Source organism: Phyllostomus hastatus, unplaced genomic scaffold (assembly GCF_019186645.2).
Source record: "Phyllostomus hastatus isolate PE091 unplaced genomic scaffold, TTU_PhHast_1.1 phas_scaffold_78, whole genome shotgun sequence".
Lineage (NCBI taxonomy): Eukaryota > Metazoa > Chordata > Mammalia > Chiroptera > Phyllostomidae > Phyllostomus > Phyllostomus hastatus.
Genome location: NW_025334041.1, coordinates 35,219,600 through 35,245,717, shown reverse-complemented (window position 1 = coordinate 35,245,717; position 26,118 = coordinate 35,219,600). Strand labels below are relative to the sequence as shown.

At 36.0% G+C, this 26,118-nt stretch overlaps 2 protein-coding genes across 5 annotated transcripts in view; one reads left to right on the top strand and one right to left on the bottom strand.

Moving 5' to 3' along the window:
• The window catches only part of DMTF1 (cyclin D binding myb like transcription factor 1), a 39,913-nt gene extending 15,615 nt beyond the window's left edge, over positions 1-24,298 (top strand). For all 3 annotated transcript variants that reach the window (XM_045827093.1, XM_045827092.1, XM_045827091.1), the window contains 14 exons: positions 1,037-1,131; positions 2,801-2,915; positions 4,161-4,237; positions 8,822-8,979; positions 10,031-10,063; positions 10,970-11,079; positions 13,083-13,311; positions 14,510-14,661; positions 16,201-16,410; positions 17,944-18,029; positions 20,947-21,102; positions 21,704-22,069; positions 22,612-22,756; positions 22,983-24,298. In XM_045827093.1, coding sequence (XP_045683049.1) covers positions 1,037-1,131; positions 2,801-2,915; positions 4,161-4,237; positions 8,822-8,979; positions 10,031-10,063; positions 10,970-11,079; positions 13,083-13,311; positions 14,510-14,661; positions 16,201-16,410; positions 17,944-18,029; positions 20,947-21,102; positions 21,704-22,069; positions 22,612-22,756; positions 22,983-23,092 — 2,042 coding nt within the window. In that variant the 3' untranslated portion in view covers positions 23,093-24,298. The remainder of the gene's footprint in view (positions 1-1,036; positions 1,132-2,800; positions 2,916-4,160; positions 4,238-8,821; positions 8,980-10,030; positions 10,064-10,969; positions 11,080-13,082; positions 13,312-14,509; positions 14,662-16,200; positions 16,411-17,943; positions 18,030-20,946; positions 21,103-21,703; positions 22,070-22,611; positions 22,757-22,982) is intronic.
• The window catches only part of TMEM243 (transmembrane protein 243), a 75,086-nt gene continuing 73,094 nt past the window's right edge, over positions 24,127-26,118 (bottom strand). For both annotated transcript variants that reach the window (XM_045827096.1, XM_045827094.1), the window contains one exon: positions 24,127-24,741. In XM_045827096.1, the coding sequence (XP_045683052.1) occupies positions 24,619-24,741 (123 nt within the window). In that variant the 3' untranslated portion in view covers positions 24,127-24,618. The remainder of the gene's footprint in view (positions 24,742-26,118) is intronic.

Below are 26,118 nucleotides of genomic sequence, written 5' to 3'. Positions count from 1 at the left end.
AGTTGCTTTCATGTTTGCTTTATCCACAAAATCTACTTGCTCTACCATCAAAATATATCCACAATTTGAACTACTTCTAATCACCTTCACTTGCTGTCACTGTAGCCACCGCATCTTACGGTTATTGAATTAGCTTCTTAACTGATCTCACTCCAACCCTTGCTGCCATTTAGACTATTTTCCCTATACTGGCCAGAATGATCTGTTAAAATAAAAGATTATATCAATCCTCTAAATCTTCTGTTGGTTTCCCATCTGAGAGTTAAAGCCAATGTCTTTATAATGCCCAGGGGTGTCCAACCTTTTGGCATCTCTGCACTGGAAGAACAAGAATTGTCTTGGGCCACAAATTAAATACATTATGACATACAATCACAAATCTCAATGTATTAAGTAAATTTACAATTTTGTGATGGGCCACATTCATAGCCATCCTGGCCACATGTAGCCCGAGGGCTTCAAGCTGGACACCCCTGGACAATTTCCCAAATAGTATCTTACCGTTCTCATTCAGTCTGTTTTGGCCACACTGCCCTCCTTGCTGTTCTTAGGAAAATCCAGGCATACCCCTATCTCAGAGCCTTTGCACTCAGCTTTGCTTTTGCCTGAAGTGCCCTTTCTCAAGACACCTACCTGACTAGCTCCCTTTCTCACTTTGTACCAAGCCTTGGTTACTTTTCTTAGTCTCCCATCTAAGATTTCAAAAACGTATCTCTTCTAATATATTCCCTTTCCTGCTTTATTTTTTCTTCTTACTATTTATCACCACCCAGCATAAATATCGTATTCATTTTTGTTTAGCTCACAAGAATCTAAGCACCTTAAAGACAAGGTTTTTGTGGTTTTTAGCTCACTGCTATCTCCACATAACTCAGAGCAATACCTAGTATGTATTAGGTACACAATGAATATTGGTTAAACACATACATATATGAGCAAGGAATGTTAAGAAATTAGATGGTCACATTTTTTTCATGGATTTTTAAAAATAATTAGAACCTGTCATTCTAGAGTTAAACCGTTCTTTTTCTTGAAGTTTCAGAAAATGATCAGAGCTTTGAGGTGACCATGACTGCAACCACAGAAGTGACAGATGATGATATCACTGAGGGAACTGTGACACAGATCCAGGTATAGTAAGTCTTTTTACCAGCTGCAAGAGGACTATCATTTACACCTATTGTAGGTGATAAAATAGTGCAAACATTTTGTGTGACAAAGTAGCAACCACAAATTTGAAATAAGACTTAATTACTTCATGTTTTTCAAGTCCCTACACATGTAAGTCTTAGAATTGTAAGCAAAGATCGGATTTTAAAACTCATTCCCTGTAGAGTGGTTCACATCTGGTGAAACATGATGCATGTGTATTCTTTATCTACACGGAGTGATTTCACTTGAGCTGTTAAATAACTTTAGGCTTTATCTTACCATAAGAAATTGATTGGGGTATAAAGCTTTTTGAGGTAGTTTTAAGTTTTTAAATGGTGATTTTATCTTTTTAACCAACGGATTCATATAATGTGATCTTCTCAGTACAAGAGGCCTTAGACACTATCTAACTAGTCTCTCTCAATTCTTAGCTTTATACAGCACTCTTGGTTTTTCAAAGAAAAAAAAAATCTAAGATATATGACACAGAAATACAGTTATAAAACTTTTCACACTTGTTCAGGGATTTCTAGCTTTTTGCCCATGGTTTTTTTTAAAAACTGCATTTATGAATGTAATGTATTCATTACCACCAGGTATAAAAATAAAGTAGGTGACAACAGATGTGTGGCTTTTCCCCTTATTTTGCTTTGCTGGTTCAATGATAACTTCTCTCTTTCCAAGTGAGATGGATTTCATTCCCTCTTGAAATAGAAATTCATTTTTTCCTTATTCACGGAATAGTCAGCGCCCTGGCTGTTGTGGCTTGGTGGATTGAGCGTGGGCCTGTGAATGAAAGGGTCATTGGTTCAATTCCCAGTCAGGGCACATGCCTGGGTGCAGGCCAGGTCCCCAGTAAGGGGATATGCGAAAGGCAACCGTACATCGATGTTTCTCTCCCTCTCTTTCTTTCTCCCTTCTCTGTCTAAAAATAATTGAATACAATCTTTAAAAAAAAATAGTCCAATCTTGGTTAGGACCTACCTTCAGCCAGTGACATAACTTAGTCGTTGATCCACTACAGAGACTGCACTCAGTTGAATGATCACTAGGCATGTAACTCCCTTATCCTGGTCTGTCTGTGATAATCTCATACCTCATATGGCAGTACTGTTGTCAAATTTTCCTCTCTTTAGCCCAAGTAAAAATGGCTTTATTCCTGCAGAATTTGATAGATTAGGTATGTATGTAATTGAAAATGTACCCAGTGATAATTGCATAAATATACTGAAAGCCACTGAATTATATAAGGGGTGAATTTTATGGTGTTTGAATTATCTCGATAAAGCTTATATTTTAACTATACATTTCTCAATAAATAATGCTGTAGCTGCAATAATAATAAAAGTAGTACCATATAATTCTTGGAGAAGGAGGCACATTAACGAGGGTAGGAATCAGCTCTAGAGGTTGGTTAAAAAAAGTCGTTAGTAAACAGTAAGCGGATTATGATTTTGCAATAATGTCTTTTACCTTGGTAACTCTTTAAATTTAACAAGAGATTACATTAAAGATGACTGTGTTTTGGAAAGAAAACTACCTGTAAGGACATTCACAATCATAACACCCAATCCCAGCATTTCTTTTATTGTACGTCTGAGCTCATTTTATGTATAAATATCCAAATATATTTTTGTACTTTTTCAAGATTCTACAGAATGAGCAACTAGATGAAATATCTCCATTGGGTAATGAGGAAGTTTCAGCAGTTAGTCAAGCATGGTTTACTACTAAAGAAGATAAGGATTCTCTGACTAACAAAGGTAAGATACACTGTGAATTTTAGTGTCTCCTGGAAAAAAATGAAGATAAAAAGAGCTTACAGTTATTTAGATTCTGAGCTGGACCTTCATAATTGTGAGTAGTTATGGTAATTGAGCTATTTATTTATGTATTTATATTCAATGTATTGGGGTAACACTGGTTAATAAAATCCTATAGGTTTTGACTGTACATTTCTATGATAGATGATCTGTATATTGCATTGTGTGCCCACCATCCACAGTTACTTTGTCTTTCTTCACCATATATCTGGCCCCCTTTGCCCTTTACTAACCCCGACCCCCTCCATCTGGTAACCACCATATTGTTATCTGTGTCTTGAGTTTCAGTTTTATATCCCACATACGAGTGAAAGCATACAGTTCTTAGCTTTTTCTGACTGACTTATTTCTAGTTGAATTAAATTTGAGCCATTCTAATTGAATTAAATTTGGCACTAAATGACTCTGAATGAAACTAACGTTTGTTTTTTAATAATTGATCATTTTTTTGATTTGAAGTAGATTTTTGTCCTGTTAATTTTTGAACAAATGGATAGTGGTGGCATTTAAAAAACAATATAGTTTACTGCTTATGGGAATAGGAACTCAAGCCTTTTCAAAGATCTACTTACTTTGGTCTGATAAATAGCTTAGAGGCTTACTGTCACATGGTGTTTATAGTGCTGCTATGCTCATAAGGATTGCTAGAAAGCTGCTACAAGACAGTGGGGGTTGTGAACATGCCACTCTGAAGTAAGGAAAGGAAGCAAAAGTAAGTAAATTGTTTTTAACCACTGTAAATACTCAATTAGAATATCTTATTCACTTGGTATCTGGTGCATTATGTTTACCTTGCCCTAGAACCTTTCATATATATAATTTTGCCCATAAAATTTATTTTTCACTGGAGATATTTTTCAGAAGGTTTTAATCACATTTGGGCTCTTCTAATACTTATAACTTTTTTTTAGCTGTTCTATACTACTGAAAGGGTGAGAGAAATAACTAAGAGGAAGTAACATTTTTTTTTTAATCTTTTACTTACCATTAGTAGAGTCAAATGTATTCTTCCTTAAAAATCAGGTTTCAAAAGCAGCTTTACCTGGGGATCTTTCAGGGTTCAGAAGAATGAGAAATTAAATTAGCTACATTTTATTCAATATATTTAATCAGAAAGCAAATCTTTAGTATTTTATTCCTCTTAAGGAATAACATTTTCTATAACATTCTTGTTTTCTTTTAAAGGACATAAATGGAAGCAGGGGATGTGGTCCAAGGAAGAAATTGATATTTTGATGAACAATATTGAACGCTATCTGAAGGTATTTACAGCAAATTTTTTTTGTTGTTTGATTCACTGATTTGTTCACTGCCAATTGCAAAAATATCAAAGCAGCATGTTACACATAAGAGCTTTTCTATCATTTTTGGAATGGATGACTGGCTAATGTTGTAACTTAATAATTCTAAGGTGTATAATTATAGCATATTTTTTAACAATTTTTGAATTCTTAGTTTTATTGCTTTAGTTAACACCCTGAAGTTTAGACAAAATCTTGATAGCCTCTCAGACTCTCAAAGAGTCCTGTCATTTAAAGCAGCTTATATATTAGAGTTTTAGTTTATTATGTCTAAAGCCTAAAATATGCATCTCTTCTGAATGAATTTATGACATGCTAGCCCTTCCCTTCTTTAAAAAAATCAAAAATTCAATTTCATATTCAGGCTTCTGCATCTTCTTTGTTAACACAGAATTTTTGAGGCACTGGAGCTAAGTCTGTTGAACACAGAATTTTTGAGGCATTGGAGATATGAATTGCCTTAATACACAGTGTTTGATTTTGGAAAGCCAGCAGTCCATTTGAGAATGTTGACAATAGGTGAAGAATGATACAAGGCTTTGTATGTGAGTGCTACATGTTGTAAATTCTGCATGGGATCAAAGGAGGAAGGCTAGGTTCTCAAGGCTAGGATTGCTATGGAAAATGTTCAGAAGAGCAAGGATTTAAGCTGAGTTTTTTAAAGAGGGTATAGAACTTAGGCTAAAATAGGGATGGAGGGAATAGCATGCATAAATGCTGAGCATCAAGAAATCAGAGATTAAACCCAGACCACGTAAAATTAACTTCTTTAACTTGAACCAGAGTTATAAGCCTCTGGAAACTGGGCTTTGAAGTCCAGACTGAAGAAAGAGAACTCTGCCCTGTGGGAAATGAGAAAGACTGGTACCTTAGTTAAGTTAGAGATCATCAGGGAAGTCTGTGCTCTTCTCAGGGAAATCTCCAGAAACTTGCTGACCATTCCCAGAATTAAGTTAGATTTAAGTAGTGCATGTTTGAAATGCAGACCATTAGCATCGTTTGGGAATGGTAGGTGTATAGTATTTATGTAGTCATTCTATTTGATACTAAGTTGGCTAAAACAGGTTGCTGCCTGGAAAGACCACATTCTTAGCTTAATTTTAAGCTGCATCCTTCCCAAACAAAGGTTTGTAAACTATAAACAGTTAAAAACTTTTCTTTCTCAATGAACAAAGATCTTTCCCATTAAGCAGATTGTTTTAAGAGAAACAGAAATACAGTGACTGTTAAAAATCTATCCAAGGAAAAAAAAAATTAAAATATATCCAAAAGAGTATTAAGTTGACCACTGGTCACATACATTTTAGTTAAGACTGGGAGAAAATGCATGGGTTTAGATAAGACAAGTAATGAGAGGTAAGAACACTGAACTTTAGGAATTTAAGCACCTGGCTGCTTTCTAGGGGATTGGAATAGATGATCTCCAAAAACCCTCCCAACTTTATTATTCATGGGAAGGAACATGACTAAAATTTGCGACTTTTTAGATGACCATTTCAGTTGATTGGGTGAGAATAGTAAGGACTTCAAACTACAGTGATAGAAATGGAATTGGCAGGGAGAGGGCAGTTAAGCAAGTAGTCTAAAAGGAAGTTGTAGGGAGAAGGAAATGAAGAGTTAGAATAACTGAACAGAGTTCTCATTTTGGATGCTTGAGAGAATAAGGATAGGATTGGCAGAAACAGAAAACGTCTAAAAAGATATAGACTGTGAGAACAGATAACTTATTTGACTTTGATTTTTGACCATAGTTTTTATTATGTGGTGCTCTTCTAAGGACTTGGTAGAGACATTTTAAAAACCAAGTATTTAGATGTCATGTATTTCATATTTTGGGTAAAAGGATAAATGAAAGAAACTGCCACAAGTGAAAACAAAGAGTCTTTTTGTCTCACCTCGATGGTTATCCTGCAACACAATGCCCAGTAAATATTTAGGTTTAATCCCGTACAGAATTGAAACTGCATAAACAAAAGAATTTTAGAAAAAGATTCTAAAATTTAGAAACTTTTTATAGTTAAGTTGGTACAGACTTTATACATTCAAGAGAGTATATAAAATATATATCATTGTAATTATACCTGTTTTTAATTTTTTTCTAAATAGGTGAATTCTCTAGGAATTATGTAACTTCTTTTGTTAGATGTTATTATTTTGAAATCAATGCCCTGTTGGATTTCTTTAGCCGTATGTTATTATGCAAGATATGTATACGATAGGTCATCCATTTCATAGTTAATGGTCTTTTAGGTTTTTTGGGGGGGGTTACGTTTTTAAAATTTATTTCTATTACAGTTTACATTAATATTATTTTGTATGAATTTCAGGTGTACAGCATAGCGATTAGGTATTTATATAACTTATGCAGTGATTCCCCCCAGTATTTCCAGTACCCACCTAGCACCACACATAGTTATTAAAATATTATTGACTATAGTCCCTATGTTGTATTCACATTCCCATGACTATTATGTAACTACCAATTTGTATTCTTATTCCCTTCATCTTTTTCACCCAGTCCCTCAATGAGTTCTTTTTGTTTTTTGCTATTAATTCATACAAATCTGGTGGGTGTGGGTGGTATTTTTACTATGACTTTCATTTGTACTTTTCTGAATTACATGTTTTTATGTTTTTATTGGACATTTGTGTTTCCTCTTTGAAAATCCTGTCCAATTTTCCTATGGGTTTTTTCTTTTTCTAGATGTACTCAACCTATGCCAGATACTAATGGTTTTTCAGTTGTGTTACAGATAGTTCATCTAATTTAGTGGCCTGTTTTTTCCTTCTCTCTCTTCCCAATCTCCAATGTCCATTCTGTCCTAGGTCAAGCTTCTACAGATTTGTTTCTAGGTTTTCTAATTTGTTCCAGGTTCTGTTTGTTGCTACCTGCACCCGTGCAGCACTATCTTCAAAAGTCCAAGTATCTAATGGGGAAAGTCTCTTCATAGATATTCTTGGTCCTTTGTTCTTCCATTATAAATTTAGAGTGAGCATGCAGAGAATGGGAAGCTTTTGGAGTTTTTATTGGGACTGCATTGAGTCTGTGCGTCAGTTTCAGGGGAATTAGCATCTACAATATTCCATCTTCCTGTTGAAGAGCATTGTATAGCTTTCTATTTTAGCTAGCTCCTCTTTAAATTTTTTTGATAGTTTTATGTTTTCCTTCATAGGGCTTGCCTAACTTACCTAAGATTTAATCCTAATACTTTTAATTTTCATGCTATTGTAAATGAGAGCTTTTAAAGATTTTTATGAGCTTCATATAGAAATGCAAATGACTGTATATTGACTTTGTAACCACTAGCCTTGCTAAATACTGTTTAAAATCAAGTAAGTTTTATAGATTTTGGGATATATATATCTATATATAGATATAGATATATAGTCATTTACAGACTATATATATAGTCTGTAAATGACTCATTTCCAGTCTTCATACTTTCAAATGTATTTTTCTTTTATCAGACTATCAGCAAATTCTAACTTGCTAGGAGTATTCTCATATGAATATTGAATTTTGTGAATGCTCTGTTCACACTTAACTGAGATTTTACATTCTTTTCCATAAATCTGTTCATGTGATTAATTATACTAATTTTCTGAAATTAACACAAACTTGTATTACTGGAATGGGCTCACTTTTCCCATAGATGTAATATATTTTTTATATATTGCTGGGTTCAGCACGCTAAAACTCTTTTAAGGATTTGGGGAATCTGTGTTAATAAATGAGCTTAGGCTGAAAATTATTTTCTGAAACTGTCCTTGTCTGCTTTTGCTATTAAGGCTTTGCTAGCCTAATAAAATGAACCAGGAAGTGTCCCCCTTTTCCTCTTTACTCTGGAATAAAGTCAGAATTATGTTTCTCTTGACTGTTTGATAGGATTTACCTATAAACTGATCTGGGCCTGGGATTTTCATGATTTCACTGTGGTTTGCATTATTGATAACTGATCAAATTTTCTTGATGGTCTGTGCTTATTAGATACTTTTCCTGAGTCAGTTTTGGTAAGTTGACTTTTTCTAGGAATTCATTTTATCTAAGTTTTCAAATTTATTGTCATAAAATTTTCAGAATGTTCAATTGTCTAGTCTCTGTACGCCCCATTTTTTATTTCTAATATAGTTTTGTCCTTTTTTCCCTACTTTTGCCATAACTTTGTCTTGTATTTTATTAGTCTCAATGGATCTTTTCAGAGAACCAGTTTTTAGCATTGCTTATCCTTTCTATTTTTCATTCCTGATTCTGTTGATACTGTTCTTATGGTTTTCTTCCTTTTACTTTCTTTAGATCTTAACTTTTTATAATTTTAAAAGGAGTTGAGAGAACATGACTTCACTGAATTTTGTACAATTTATTTTTGGAACATTTAAGTCTTAATTATCATGCAACATTTTGAAGTTTATACTTACTAATGAATTAGCGGTACATTATTTTTCAAAATGCCATTGATGATCTTTTAAAAATACTATAAAAAAGTATAGTATATCCATATGCATTTTATCAGAAAACCCTAAATCAAAGAAATGTAACCCATTTAGGCACGCGGAATAAAAGATGCTACAGAAATCATCTTTGAGATGTCAAAAGACGAAAGAAAAGATTTCTACAGGACTATAGCATGGGGTCTGAACCGGCCTTTGTTTGCAGTTTATAGAAGAGTGCTTCGCATGTATGATGACAGAAACCATGTGGGAAAGTATGAAAACTTGTAATGCTGCATGATTTCATGTAATTAGGGGAAATATTTAAGAAATTCTCTTTTCTTTCTTTTACATAGAGTTATGACCACAGCCTTAATTGAGACAGCTATACTGTGAATTACTGTTGGGTTGTTTCTCCAGGTCCATGTTGTGGATGTGGTGAAACCTCCTTATAATTAAGGTCCCTTTTAGAAATTAAAATCTAAATAACTTTATATAGGTTTGTCAAAGTCAGCTTACTAGTAACATTATAAAAACTAATAGTAATTAAAGATTTAGAAAGTGAACTCGATAAAATTCATTGTTAACATTTTTCCTATTCATTTTTCTATCAACAGTGTACCATTTTCCTAGTTCAGTGACTTGTTTTTTTAAATAACTAAATTTCTGGATACAGTGCATGGATTTCTGTTATAGATCACTTAGGAAGGCATCATATTTTCAATGCAATGATTATATGGTGCTCTGACATATTTTTATTTTCTCTGGGAATTTTAGGTGTTAGTATAATGTTTTGCTTACTAGATACTCTTTTTTAAAAAGAGCATTGCATTGACTATATTGCATACTTGCCCACTAAAACAAAGAGCCTCTACTTTGGAGCTAGAGCATGTCAGCTGTCCATGCATGGGTAGAGAAAATGAAGAGAATTTTTTAGTGCCTTATGAGAATTTACCATAGATTTCCTTTCTAGCTCTGGTTTACAATGTCATCAATAAGTCTTTCAGAATTGCTATGACATTAGATACCTGAACCAAACTTTTATAGGAACAGTTAGACAGCATAGGAGCAAATATGTTTTAAATAATGAATTTTAGAGAAAACTGGAAAGTGCTCACTTTCATTATAGCTAAAAGTATTCTTAGTTTTTTTAAAAATAGAAGCATTATTTTTTATTGATCTGCTTTGAAATTGGTTACTTTGAAAATACTATCAGTATGTTAAGTGACTTAACATTTGACTCTTTAATTGAAATTCTGATTTTTATTTAAGTTTTTAGCATTCTGTTTTCATTGATCCTTTTTTAAACTTTCTTTAAATTTCTAGATATACACCTGAAGAAATTGAAAGGCTCAAGGAGTAAGTTTAAAATTTTTTATTCACTAATTCTGATAGTTGAGTTCTATTATTATTATTTTGTCTTATATATTTTTAAAATTTTACTTTGAAATGTCAAGAGATTTTTTGGTAGACTGGTCTAACTTAACCCTGCTGTTAAGCATGATTGACCATGAAAAGAACTTACTATTCTATACCTGCAGAGTAGCCATGCCTGTAAATTTAGTGCCCTCCTATTGTCAGTTAACAAATCAAATGCATCCTTAGACCATTATTGGGGGTTACAGAAGGTATCAGATGGCCATCCTTGGTGGCCATAAGCCTAAATCTGGGGAACCTGTACACCAGGATCAGAACCAAGGTTGTGCATAGCTCAGTTCGGAAAGTGACTTGGCAGTGTTTCACTGAACATCTGGGCTGTTTCCCTTAATTGCTACCTCTGAAGGCTGTTTCACAGGAGACATAATTTTGCTTCATGGAGTTAGGACCATAAAGTATGGATTAATGTTGTATGGATCATGAAAAAAGTTGAAGGTTGGTCCTGTTTATGATGATAAGGACTTACGAAACTTTTTCAGATATCTGAGAAGAGCTTGTTGGGAATATTCAAAAGTGAAAAATCTGGGGATTGCCTGGGAGATTGTATCAGTAACCTGAGGGGAAATTTGGTCTTTTTTGAACACATATCCAAGTTACTTATTTCTTCTCTGACCCAGGAAAAAGGCAATTGCTGCCTGTCTTTTTTTCACCCACAGACAACTGTGGACCCCCAAAAAAGGCCACACTTTCAAACTTTGGCTCTCAAAGTATTGCTGCCCACAACTTGCAAACCAGTCAAATGGGAAGAAGAAGAATGAAGAATAAATGATGAAATTAAAAGGGAGAAAACAGTTGAACCCAATGCTGATTGGCAGACTCTTGTTTTAGGCTCCGGATAAAGCATGGCAATGACTGGGCAACAATAGGGGCGGCGCTAGGAAGAAGTGCCTCTTCCGTCAAAGATCGGTGCCGACTGATGAAGGATACTTGCAACACAGGTACTGTGACTGCTGCTGGTGGGGGGTTTTGGTCACATTTGAGTTTCTTACCCCTTCAGATACCTTTCTCTTCTGTTCTGGAAAGAAAATTGTCATTCACTTCAGCTCAGATCTTATTTTCTAGTCTTTTTCATCAAGCTTAATAGAGCCAACTAATTCCTTATTTTTGTGCTTTTGCATAAAAGTGACACTGTTCACCGAGACAACAGCGTCTCAATTGCATAGGTTTTAATCTAGCATATTTCTACTTTGGAGCAATTCAGAACTGCCCCAGTTGGGAAGACATTTATTTTCAAGGATTATAGACACGTATTTTTAAGGCAGAAGTAATTTTAAGATCTTCTGTTGAACTTTGTTAACAATGGGTTATCAACTCATCTTTATGAAAAACTTTGGTTCCAAGCAAGTCCTAGCTTAAAAGCTGTGTTTAATGGTTTTTATGCATTTTGCTTATTTTAAAATAAAGTAAATTTTTCCATAGAAAAAAAACCTATAATTGGTGTTTCAGTCCCTAGGCCAAATCACAGATGCCTATTTAACCCTTAATGTATATGTACATATAGATAGCACTGGTAAATGTAAATTTTGTGACTAACAACAATATGTAGGCTCTGCCACTAAACTTGCATTTAACCTTTTGAGCCTGTTTTCTCTGTAAAATGAAGAGAATAGGTGGTGTCATAATTTCCTTTTAGCCCTAATGTTCTCTGAAGTCTCTCATCAGTCTTTTAATAAGAAAAACAGTTCTCAAGTTAAGCTTGAGCTTCCAGGAAATAAATTTCTTTCCTCACCCCCGCCCCACCACTGAAGTGGGATCAGTAATATTTCCTGTTTAACCACCCCACCAGCACTATTAGCTGCAAAGTGATGAAGACATAAATCCTACCAACTCTCAGTCTCTGGTTAACGACAACTTAATGAGGCAGGAGTGGGAACTTTAGGTGTGGGATGTACCCCAGAGGTCTACGTAAGGTGCTGTGCGTGCAGAACCCCCTTCGTAAACATAATCCGGACAAACATGCTTCCTTGATAGCCAGCCTGAGGGATTGATCTGCACCTTAACTTTCTGTGTTGCTGCATATTGTTTCTGATCAAGAGTTCTCTTTTGTACCACACCATGAGACAGCAGCCTCGGTTTCCCCTTTCTTTCCTACCATGCTAAAATAGGAGAGCGGGTCATTGTCTTGAATCCATGGTTTCCAGACTGGACCTAGCACATAATACAGGCAGTAAATATTTGTTGATTAAATGAGTCTTTGAAGCAAACACTTAACACTTGTGTTTCCAGAAGTCTTTAGCTACTATTAACAAAATGGAAACAGAAGGTTTTTTCCCATTTTTCTACTCAAGCTAGTTAAGAAAAGACCAAGAGGAACATTACCTTTTATTAGTAGGTTTATGAGTTCAGAAAAACCTGAATTAAAAATACGTGTGAATACCAGTCTCATACTTACATTTCATCACAGTAGCTTGGAGTTGGAATAAGGAGATGGGGAAAGGAGATGGCATAAACCTGTCTTTATATTTACCAAAATGGGCAGGAGGCCATACATGTTATTCCACTTTCCCCTCACCATTTATTCCTCTAAATAAGGTCTCTGTTGAGTCCGCGCCACTTCTGCAGAGCAGGGACGCTTAGCTGAGCCTAAGGTAAAAGTAAGAGTTTCTGTGTCCATCAAGCTATTGCTGGAGCTCTTCCCACTTAGGACTTGGTATAACTTGAGAGTACATAATTCTTTCTAGTAACATTTTAGATAGTTTTTCTTAAAGAGTCAGTTTGTGCTTTCTGATAGGATTCTCTATTTTCTTTTGTACTAAGAACCTGACTGGTTTAGTAAAATGCAACTGTCCTATATGTAGTTTCCTACCTGAGTGTCACTCAGAAATACTTTTAGTACTACTGCCTACTTCCCATCAGTCCTTGGAAATACAAGGCTGAGTCTAATTTTTAAAGAAAAAAGAAGAACGTAGCAGTAGTATTCTGGATGATTTTCTTCTTGCAGGGAAGTGGACAGAAGAAGAAGAAAAGAGACTTGCAGAGGTGGTTCATGAATTGACAAGCACTGAGCCAGGTGACATTGTCACACAGGGTGTGTCTTGGGCAGCGGTGGCAGAGCGAGTGGGTACCCGCTCAGAAAAGCAGTGTCGTTCTAAATGGCTCAACTACCTGAACTGGAAACAGAGTGGAGGTACTGAGTGGACCAAGGAAGATGAAATCAATCTCATCCTCAGGTTTGTATCCTAAATCTTTTCAAGGCAAAAGCTGCTTAATCGCTGTTGGGTGTCTTGACTGATTGTCCTCTTTTGGTTTCCCTAGGTGCCTAATGTCTGAAAAGTGTCTTTTTCATTAGAAAGCCACTGTTTAAGATCCTATTTCATTTTGCGCCCTTTTTTGTTTTGTGTTTGTTCCTTTTTGGTGGTTTTACTGCTTGTGCAAAGTACCAGATTAAAGGCATGGAGATTGAAGCCCTGCATCCACAGAACAGGTGTGGCACAGGCAGCAGCAGTGCAGCTTTTCCTCTGTCCCAGCAGTGTGCCTCATTCCTAGCCTAGGGGCCACACTGTGGGTGCGGGGCCGTTCAGTCTCTTTGCCCTTGGTCTTTGGCTGCTGTGCTAGGACCACAAAGAAAGGGATCCAGTCTGCAGTTTACCCACGCCTTCACACTGGGCTAGAGCAGACACTGCCATTTCATACCTATCAAAAAATAACTAAGACAGTAATCCCAAGTTTATTATTTTAATTAGTTGGCTTAACCATTAAGACCAGTGACTCAAATAGGCAAAAATACCAGCAAGAAAATATTTGAGACATTGAAGTAATTAATAGAAGCTATCACTGCAGCTGCTCCCTACTGAAAATTAACATTGGCATGACAGTTAAAACTAGAAAAGAAAGAAACCATTAAAATCCCAAATTTAGTTGGGTTTTATTTTGGGAATTTGACAGGGAGGGGCTTGGTTGCTGCTGGAGTATTGTTTTTGTCTTGCCATTTTGTTTTGGGTTTTGTTTTTAATAGATTTTTAAAACTAGTCTTCATAAATAGCTCATTTCTAAATTTTTTTTTAAACTTTACAAATGGAAAAGCTCAGATCCTGGAAATAACTTACTGTATGACACTGTAAAACACTATACAGTTAAACCTGTTCTGACCTATTCTAACCTTTACCTACTCCTTTTCCTTCCCAGTGCTTCATCTGGTTCATTTATAATTCAGCCCATTGGTTGTACCATTAAGGAAAGGCTATTTCAGGATTGTAGGAGCTAAGAACTATGAAATAGTTCCTATTGTTATGTTTCCCAACATAACAATAGCATCTCATTGACAACCCCGCCATTCCTTTCTCTCCAGAGCCATCATGAGAAGTCGGAGGAAGGTTCTTATGGAGAAATAAATTAACATCTAACAGGTGCTTATTTTGTAACCTGTAGGATAGCAGAGCTTGATGTGGCTGATGAAAATGACATAAACTGGGATCTATTAGCAGAGGGATGGAGCAGTGTTCGTTCACCACAGTGGCTTCGGAGTAAATGGTGGACCATCAAAAGGCAAATTGCAAACCACAAAGATGTTTCATTCCCTGGTAAGGTAACATGTGCTTAAGTCCTTCCCTTGTCTTAACCATGTTTACTCCTCAGGAGCTAGAGGTTAGAAGTTCTTTGTCTCAGCTAAAGAGATATGAGTCATAGACTTTTCACTTAAACCTTTAGCCCTGTTTCTTTGGAAAATAAGTTTGATGTGACTGGTAATTTTCAGGGCACCTAAAATAAAAATATACACATTCTTGCTTTCACACAAACTATGAAAAGAAACTAAATTTTACACATACATTTTCAGTGTACAAAGATAAATTTTTGAAAACTGACATTTAATCAACTTTTATGAATTGAGTAATTTCAAATATCTTAAGTTGTAATGTAGAGAAATTCTGCCATAATTTATTTTGTGGAACAAAGGCTCTGTAAACTTCTAATTTCATGTTACATAAACTAGAGATGTTAAGGTGGGATTGCTTAAAAGTGAGACATAGCATACTTTTCACTTGCCTGCTGTGCATTAGGCACTAAACTAAGTTGTACAATTTACTTAACTTAGTCAGATTTATTCCACTTAGTGTCCAGTGTTCTCCAGTGCCCATTTTTCCACAGGAAAATTAGATGTTGAGAAAATTTGGCTTGATGAAATTTTTTTAAAATTAAATACACCATTATAAATTTATAAATCTGATAAAACCAAAACAATGAGTGAATAGTAATATAACATGAACCCAGCCAGATTGCAGCATCACCTGCGGGGGATTGATGTAGTCTGTCATGACTAGCAGAGGAGAGGAAGTATAGAATTGGGTTTCCTGTACAAGAACTCAAGGTGGTTGCATATTGTTTGGAAAAGATAGCTGCTGTTTTAGAGTTGTGAGTTAGGTTCAGAGTCAATGGATTATGTTCTTGCAATGGTTAAGTCAGTAGCCCTTGAGTCCTTGGTGGGAAAGTACACTATTCATTTTAAAATGAAAATAAGCTATTTAGCATTACCAATGTCTTTCCTAAATAATAATAATTTTTATGAACCTGGCTGGTGCAGCTCAGTGGATTGAGCAGTGGCCTGCGAACCAAAGGGTCGCTGGATAGATTCCCAGTCAGGGCACATGCCTGGGTTGTGAGCCAGGTCCCAGAAGAGGGTACGTAAGAGGCAACCACACGTTGATGTTTCTCTCCCTCTCTTCCTCCCTCCCTTCCTCTCTCTCTAGAAATGAATAAATAAAATTTTTAAAAACAAATTTTTAAAAAAGTTTTTATGAAGAATCACTAGAACACAGAAAATGTCCTATTTCCATGTTCCTGACAATGGCTATTTTTCAGTGCATCTTAGATGGCAAGAACAATATCATGTTATAAAATTTTTAATCTGTATGGAGATGTCTTTTTGTTCTGATGGAGAACATTAGCAAAAATTTCCAGACAGTTGTAGTTTAAAAATGTTTTATTATTTTGGTAAGATTTCTCATACAGCATACAATTATTTATTCCAAATACTTTATCTCCTTACCTCCCACCTCCCTTGCTGCATAGATGGTGGTCTTTCAGAGAATCAATGTTCTTTTTGTCCACCTATCTCCCTTTAGTCTTAATAAAGGGTCTGAAACAGTTACATGAGAATCAGAAAAACAACCCGACACTTTTGGAGAGTAAATCAGGATCTGGAGTTCCAAACAGTAATTCCAATTCCAGTGTACAGCACGTTCAGATCAGAGTCGCCCGCTTGGAAGACAACACGGCCATCTCTCCAAGCCCCATGACAGCCTTGCAGATTCCGGTCCAGATTACCCATGTCTGTAAGTGTTTGGACCTCAAGTCTCCTTGCTATGTGACCTATATGATTTGGTTAATGACTAACACCTTTCAGTGTTCTAGAATGTTGATAGAAATGTATATCCAAGTTGATGAATGAACCCTATGATCCCGTTTGAAAATCACTGGGCCACCTACATAATTTACACACCTGTATATGTAATGACTGTCAAAGTTACCTTACAGACATTTAAATTAATCATGCCTGTCTTACTCTTAAAGTTCTAATTTAAATTTGGTTATTTGCTTTAGCTTTCTACAGTGTAATAAGGCCTGAAGAATTTTCTTTGGCATTGCTTGTTTTTATACTCTTGAGAATTGCAAAGCAACTGAAATTACTGGTCCACCATAAATATGAGAGCTACTGTTGGCTATAGATGGATTATACATGGAGATTGCTATAATGTTCATTGACTGTTGAGTTGACAATACCTTTTGGGGAAACAGCAAACATTTTATAAATGATAACTTAATATTCATTCACAGCATAGCTTAGCTTCAAGCCACATTTGTCTGCAGCCAGAGTTTTCTTACCCTTGATTTAGGTTATTTATCTGAAATCACTTCAGATATTCTAGGCGTGGTGTTATGAATCCATCAAATAATAAGAGAAATAACACAAATGAAGCCCATTTGTCTTGGTAAAGGTGTTACATTTCTTTCAAACTTAAAAGTTTTGTAGTCAGAATATAATAAACTAACAATAAACACTCCACATGAAAAGTCAATTCCAAATAATTTTTTCAGATGGATTTACCTACAGGTGCAACTGAAAGCACCAAAAGAGATCACATTTCTTCTAGTAAGTCTTGGTTCTGTGTAACCTTCAGCAGACACTGATGAATTCTGAGCCTCAGTTGACACCTATAAAGAGATTATACTTTCTGATCTCTAAAGTGGAGATCAGCCTCCCAGATGAGGTGATTCTGAAATATAACTTCTGTTTGTCTCTTGCCTTTGATCCTCACAACTATATGAGATAAACAAGACAGATAAAGGCTCTGAACATTAGTTTGAGTTAAAGTAAGTTACTTGTCCAGGTTTACATTGCTAGGAAGCAATGCCACCAGAACCTAAAACCTAGTGTTTTGGGGATGTCTACCATTCTAGACATCTGTACTGCTTCCCAGAATGTCCAAGTTCCTATCTCTTCACAAGTTAGCCTTAGTGTATTCCTCTTACTTCCTAACATTAGAAATACTTTATATCCATACCAGGGGTTAGCAAATACTGTCTCTGTCACAGTTACTCAGCTCTTGCCATTGTAGTGCAAAGGCAACCATAGAACATGAACAAACATGTGCGGACATTTACAAAACCTTGTAGTGGGCTGTATTTGGCTGTGGGCCATAGTTTGTCAACCTCTTATCTATGCCATCCCAGATAAATCCATTGTATTTCTTAATATCTCATAAGACATTTAAATGAATTCAGGTTCCCAGGCAGATTATTCGGTATGAGATTGCCTTCATAATAATTTACAAAGTATTTTGTTGTTGTCCTTGTTCTTACCACAGCCTCAACAGACTCCCCTGCTGCTACTGTTGACTCGGAAACCATAACACTAAACAGTGGAACTCTACAAACGTTTGAGATTCTTCCAGTGAGTAATACCTCACAAAGTAGATATCAGCCATCTGTGTGCATAACATCAGTTGGTATCAGTTTTAGAAACGTCACATACTGTATAAGCAAATGAAATATAAAAACGTGACTGGCATTAAGTGCATGGTTTTGAGGCTAGTTAGAAGACAACATAAATCAGACTTCCACTTTTATAAGTAATTTTTTAGTGTTTTGCTTCATCTATATATAAATCAATAATATGTTCTTTTTATATATGAAAATGACAATGCAAATGAGTAGGGTACATACATGCTGTAGGTTTGTATTGAGTCATAAGCAAATATAAAACCAAAGGGTTCATATTGGTTATTTGAGCAAAAGTTTGTGGAATACATTATTTAACAGTATCCATTCAGGAAACATTATACTAGCCATTGGGGATACAGAATTTAAAAGTCCCAGTTTTAAATGGTATAGCCACTTGAAAAAACAATCTTGCAGTTTCTGAAAAGGTTAAAAATATAGCTACTGTATGACCCAATTCTAATCCCAGATACCCCTAAGCGAAACATGTCCACATAAAAACTTATACATGCATGTTCATATTCATAGTAACAAAAAAGTGAAAACAACTCATGTGTCCATCCACTGATAAGTGGGTAAGTTAAAATGTCCTTCAGAGGCATACAAACGAAAATCTGGCAGTAAGAAAACGAAGTACTGATAACATACTACAGTCAGTTTGAACCTTGAAAACATACTAAGAAACTAGACACAAATACCATATAGCGTGGACTGCCATTTATTTGAACCATCCAAATAGGCAAACGTATTCAGACAGAAGGTAGATTAGTCATTGTCTATACTAAGAGGTACAGAGAAAGGGGCATGGCTGCTAATTTGAAAGAGTTTCTTTTGGGGGTAATGGAAATTGTTTTTAAATTCCCAGTCCTTGCCCTGCTTTCTAAAACAGGGTAAAGCCAGAATTAGCTCAATTTTCATAAATATAAAATAGGGTGTTTTTTTTTTTATTACGTGAAGATTTGCTATGAAGAACATAAGGGACATTAGTGCCAGTTTATCTTTTCCACAGCCCAGTCTCACAAGGATGGCCAATACAACAAAAAGTTCTCTTTGAGAGTGACTTTGGGACTTCTACTAGTGTATTTAAGCCTCAGCTTCCTAATCCAGTGGTCTACAAAATAGGGATGTGTAAGGTAACCATTTTTCATAAGTAGAAAATAGAACATCCTTTTTCTTTCTTTCTACCTTTCTCTTCCCCTGGCAAACAATGTATAAACATATATTTGAGGTTCACACTTTTAATTACCAGGTTAGAATCAAATATTTGGACACTTCTGATTTATTCATAGAGGATAACAGTGCCTCCACCTCAACCAATTGTTAGCATTGAATGTATATTAAGTAAAGTATATGTATTATAATGTACATGTACTTATAAAATATTTAGTGTGTGACCACATGTGACTAATAAACACAACCATTGGGAAAACAGCTTTCACTTTTATGGGGCCAAAAAAAAGCAACCAAGTGCCCGCTGTGTATCAGGCACCATTGTAATCATTTCTGATCCTCACAGCCTTTGCCATGAGCACTCCTCACGTCAGCAGTGCAGAAACCTCGACTCCAGTGAGTCTCTACCCAGGAGGGCAGTGTGGCTTACATCCACAAAACCACACCATGCTAAAGAACTGGTTCTGTGATTCCCACTCTATTTTAAGGGCAAAGACTGAGTTGGCCAAAAAGCCTGTTTAGTTTTTCCCATAAAATAAAAGATACGTTTTTCATTGTCACCAGTAACTTTATTGATTTGGATATTTTGAGTATGTCGGCTTTTTCCTACTATTGGCTTCACTGGGTAGAGGCCAGGGGTGCTGCTCAACATCTTCCAATGCATGAGACAGCCCCATGGCAAAGAATTATTTGGCCAAAATGTCAGTAGTACCAAGAAACTTATTAGCAAAACACTTCTGACATGTTCAGTCACAGCACCTTCGCCATACACTGTGCAGATCCTTTTCTTGCATTTCAGTTGTTTTTACTTCTCTTGAAATAAAGTATAACATGCCGAACGCATTGTATATTTCCTTCCCTCTTCGATATTAAAATGACTACACAAAAGTTCACCAATTTTGATTTTTTTAATGCACACTGATATGACAGCTGTCATAATATAGCTAAGACAACTAAGCACTATTAGAGCTATCTTATGAGAAAAAAATGACTAACTTTTTGGCCAACCCAATACTTTTCCTTTAGAACTCAAATTTATATATATAAGCTTATGGCTGTGAAAGGTGTATGGGTATTGAGTTATAGTTATACTTCTGTACTCAAAAATCTAAATGTATTTTTCTGTTTGTCAGCTTTTCAAATAGGAATTTTCTTTTTCCTTAAGCAGAACACTGCTAATTGCTATTTCTGTATGTTTCCTCCTAATATAAAAAATATTTGTTAAAAGCACACTGTGAAAAAGATCTGTTTAAGTAACACTGCTGCAGTGCCTTTTCAAAAATGGAAAACTTCTTAAACTGGGAGACTGCCAGTTTTTATGTGCTGCAGAGAAAGGATAATGAGGGCAGATTGAGTGTACTGGTTACCACACTGGAAACAGTAGCTTATGTGACCATGTCTTCGTGGCATGAAAGGAGTAAGACCAGACAACAGAAACAGAGAGAGCGAACAGCAAGCTAAAGGCCTTGCCTCTGTTTTTCACTCCAGGCCAAGTAATGGCTTAAGACAAAGTCAAGGATACCATATCCTTCATTTTATTACTTGTTCACACCTACACAATTGGTAAGGACATTACTGGTTAGTAAATTAAAGTCAGTCCCCATTTTGGATATAAAGCTAGACTTAATGAGTACTAGGTAAGACTACTTATTTAATGGTGTATTGCACCTGTGTTGATCTTGGTTTTCTTTTTCTTTTAGTCTTTCCATTTACAGCCCACTGGGACTCCAGGTACCTACCTACTTCAAACAAGCTCAAGCCAAGGCCTGCCTCTCACTCTGACTGCTAGTCCCACAGTAACCGTGACGGCTACTGCTCCTGCTTCTCCTGAACAGATCATTGTTCATGCTGTATCCGTATGTTACCTTACGTAAATTGCTTGATTTTTCTAGTTTTTGTAAAGAAGGTTGGCTAACTGACAAGCATCACCATGTTTTTCTAGTTTCCAGTACTGTGATAGAACCCATGTGCCTTCAGTAACATTATCTCGGGGCGGGGGGGGGGCGCCAGGAGAGGGGCAGCAGGAGGGTCTGTTACGAGCTCAGTTCAAGTATTTGAGCACCTATTAAGGACTAAGGTTAGGTGATATAAAATATAAGAGGCAAAACTAATCCAGTCCATTTATTTAAACAATTCTTTGTACTACTGTTGTCCCAGGAGTAATGTTTTACATTTCCATTCTGCCTTCACTAGGGTAGACTGCTCACTCCCTGTGTCTCCTTACATGTGAAGGATTTAAATTAAGGGAATGGGGACATTAGGAGAGCAAAGGCCCACATAGGCAAAGAAAGGTTTTCTAGAAAAATCGTGGTAAGAACACTGCAGTTCCAGAGGTGAGAGGTGGGAGGAACAGTAGCCCGTATTAGCACCTATAAATGTCCTTTGTTGCCTATAATTTGAATATGGTAGGTATTTTTTTTATTTTTGCCATTGATCATTTTTTTTAACATTTTATAGCCAGAGCATTTGTTGAACACAAGTGACAATGTTACAGTGCAGTGTCACACACCAAGAGTCATCATTCAGACAGTTGCCACAGAGGACATCACTTCTTCCATATCCCAAGCAGAACTGACAGTAGATAGTGATATTCACTCATCTGATTTTCCTGAGCCTCCAGATGCCCTAGAAGCAGACACTTTCCCAGATGAAATTCATCAACCTAAGGTGACTGTAGAGCCATCATTTAATGATGCTCATGTATCCAAATTCAGTGACCAAAATAGCACAGAACTGATGAATAGTGTTATGGTCAGAACAGAAGAAGACCTTAAACAAGAGGAGGAATCACCCTCTCATTTAGCCTGTGCTTATGTTACTGAGGTAAGTTGCACTTAAGAGAAAAGCCTACGGGTTCTTGCCTTGAGCTTCCACCTGCAGTTTGGAAAGAACCTAGAAATAATTTATGGGGTGATATCCTGTGGTGCTTTGTTTTTTCTTTAGACAGAAAGTGCAAACCCCACCTCTGACCTCACAAATGTCAGTCAACCAGCAGCGTTGCCCTGTCCTACCACACTGTCCTCACTAAAAGCTTTCCCTTGGAAATGTTTGTTGGAACCCATGGAAGCATTTTCCTGAGGGTGGTTAATAATCTTTGTGGTTTAACGTAGGAACCTCATGCTACAGAAGAGCATTATTCTATATTCAGGGGACCTATAACTGAATTGGTTCTTTTAAATTTTTTGTTATTCAAGTATAAAGTTACTACTTTGTCCATTTTAAGACCTTTTGTTTCTTAAATTTTAATTTTAAAATGGGATAATATTTGAAAGTTAAGTCCTTTGAAACCTAAATGTGTTTGGGATCTTAAGGAAAACTAATAAGGAGTATGAGACAGAATCTCATTTTTTTTAATTATTATTTAGGATTTAGAGTCTTCTGCTATAGAAGAACAAGTTGATCAAACAATTGATGATGAAACGATACTTATTGTTCCTTCACCGCATGGCTTTATCCAAGCATCTGACGTTATAGATACGGAATCTGTCTTGCCTTTGACAACACTAACAGGTACTGTCGTACAAGTCCATGGTGTGCTTGCTAAGTCTTAAAGAGAAAATCAGGCAGTTACATATTTAATTCTGTTGTTTAAGTCTTTCTTGAACCAGCAATAAAGATTAGTCTTTCTGCTAAATTTTGCACTTTAGTAGAATACTTACTTTAAATTCTTGATGTAGATTAGGGAATATGTACATTATATACATTTAACAGTATCTTGAAACTTAACTCATTACAGATCCCATACTCCAACATCATCGAGAAGAATCAAATATCATTGGGTCATCTTTGTGCAGTCCTGTTTCAGAAGACTCAAAGGATGTTGAAGATTTGGTCAACTGTCATTAGGTAATTCTTAGAAACAGGTAGTTCAAGCAAAGAAGCCACACTGTTAATTACAACATCTCCAAAGAAATAGGAGGAACCCCCAAGAGGCTTAACTTACCATTCCTCTGGCTTTTCAACAGCTACAGTGCTTAAGCCGCATACAGTGTTGCTGCTATGACTTTTTACCTCCTTTCAATGTCATTTGAGGTCTAGTCTTACGGAAATGTACTTGAGTGGGGTCTGTGGGGGGGGCAGGGGTCTTTAACTACATAGATCCCTGTGATTAGTGCCATCTGTTAGCAGGGAATTCCATTCACTTAGCCACTGAGAAAAGTTTAAAATCACCAAAGCCTAACTACTCTTTCAAAAGCGGTAACATTCACCTCTAAAGATCAGAAGTCTCTATCCGATCTCAAGTAGGCCTGTTTATATTTCAGAGAAGTCACAGCATGGTCTAGAGTTTACCAGTGACCTTCCTCAAAAGGAAAATCATTACTTTGAGACTTGACCAGCACACAAGGACAAGACCTAGGAGGTGATTGTGCAGCAGTTACCTTGGGTTTACTTACTGATTGCTGGCAGTGAGAGCTGATTTAAGCTGGGAAGAGAGGAAAGCATTAAAAGAGTTAGAAAAATTCACTACAGGTTTTTTTTATTACTTTTAAAGGGAATATGGATAAGAGTAATGTCAAAACTCAGAGTTTTCACTTCAGAGCCCACTGTCATCAGTTTACAAAATTAGCACTTTGAGGGGAAACAAAATGGGAAGGAAGTTCCCTATCCTATACCGTGACTATTTCTTACATGTTTTGTGATAAGAATTAACCCAGAAAACAATTAAGGAGGGTATCAGAGTTTGCTGTTCACTTAGTGCATTAGCTGGGGAGGGTGTGATAAAATTTCTCCCTCTCGGGCAATTTTAAAAAACACAATTTGCTTCTGTAATGAAATGAAATATAAATTGAGTCATTCCTATACTAGAGAAGGTTAAGCCAAAATTAGCCTCTTAAAGCTTTAACGCATATGACTCCTATAGAAAAGTCACAAAAAAAAACTTGTATAAATTATTTTATTTATTATTGTAATTAGATCTTCACAATCAAAGTTGTCTTTTCACCGTCTGTGTTTTGTTAACATGAAATTGTAGTTAAAAGCAAGAGTTGGTTGCCTAGGGAACAATAATTGTACATTCAGTTTAACAGAAATAAAAGAATATTTGTCTTAAAATGCAAGATTGTTTGTTACATAGCCTTTCGCCATGCAATTACATTATAAAGGATTTCAATTTCAAAAGTGAAAATTACTTGTGCTGTTTGAGCTTTTAAGGGTTGGAATGTGTAAGTGCCATGTCAGCTTCTTTAAAAAGAAAGAAAGCAAAGTGATCTATGATATGTCTCCCCTGAAAAAGGGAATTTAGATTTACAATTAGCATGAAAATCATATCAGACTTCTGTAGTCGATTCTTCAGCATACCTCATCCAGCTCTTATTCACAGTCCTAATACATAGCTTTGAAGAGACCTGGTAAATGTTTTTTCCTTGGTAGCCTCACTTTCCCACATCATGGAAGTACAGGTTCGCACATATACATAACATGATGATAGAAAATAAGATATAGTAAATTAGATTTCTAAATTTCGGTTCTAAGTCTCCTTGTCGATACCAGTAGATCTAAAAGAAGAAGAATTAAATAAAAGTTTAAGTAATAGCCACTGGGTCAAGTATTTAAAATACAACTAATTCCTTTTCCCCTAAATGAGACAGTCTTTATATTAACCTACATTCCTGAAAATTAATGCAGCCAAAATTTAATTGTAATTCTTTATAATTCAAGTAGTAACAACTGAGTTTCCACATCCAAGGTTATAATGCTTCTGTCTGCTCTAGTTAACGTTGTTCTGTGTTCAGATCAACAGCATCCACACCAGTCCTTTGGCGGACCATCCAAGAATATGGGTCATCTGGACATAGTTTAAGTATAGGCTGAACAAAAGTAGGTTTACAGTTGTTAATATGTGAAAGAGTTTATTCTTATATATTATTTATTTTTGTGTATATTTTTCCATATGAACAATGATAAGCCTACTTTTGCCCACCCCTATTTATTTGAGTAAAAGATACAATTCTTTTAGATAGTGGAAGGGACAACTTTTAATTTCAAATAACATTCAAATTGCCAATACGGAATTGGGCTTACGTATGCATGTATTCGTTTTAAACTAAATCGCTGTTAGTCACTTTTGGCGTTAGGCTGGGAGTGGGAGGAGGGTATCTCTGTAGCTTTGTTCCAAAGGCTCCCAAAGTGGGACTGCCGAATTCTTCCCTCACATCATAGGAGTATAGCAGAATCAGTGCATTAGAAGCTGGAGGTCCTGTTTAATTTTAACTCATATAAGCACATTGCTATTACAGTTCAAGCCTATGTGAGTCAAGACAGTTGCTTTTGAAGGTTTACTCTTTTGATTCTGCCTCATCAAAGAAACAACAGCCAACTAACTAATGAATGACTGAACGAACACTTGGCAAATAACCCAACTTGAGATCGATCTACAACCATCTTTGCTTCACCTAAAACAAAGGCTTCTTTGTAGTAAAAATGAACCTTGTTGCAACAAGGATACATTTGGGGAGATAAACACAGAGATTAAAATAGATTAATTTTGTAATAATTAGAAATAAATCCAGAGTGCTAGTGTGCTTTATCTCTTCCCGTAAGAACAGTAATGGCATTTCCTAAAGCCTGGTGGGCCCTATAGGTAGTCCTTGAAAAAAGTAAATTACATCAAATCTTTGGCCACCTGAGTCTTTTTAACTATTTCTTTCCTTCCATTTCTTAGCTATCAAGGGAAGTTTCCCTTTAGGGTTACAACTTTGGGATTTAGGAGAAAAGAAACTCAGATTAAAAGAGAAAACACTACAATTAATATTGAGAATTTTGACATCCTTGGAGGGTTGGGGAGAGTTGTAATCAGAGATACCCTTTCATAAGACTCAGGTCTGTGAATCTGTCCTAGGCACTGCAACCTGCAGCCCTCAAGGATACTCAAC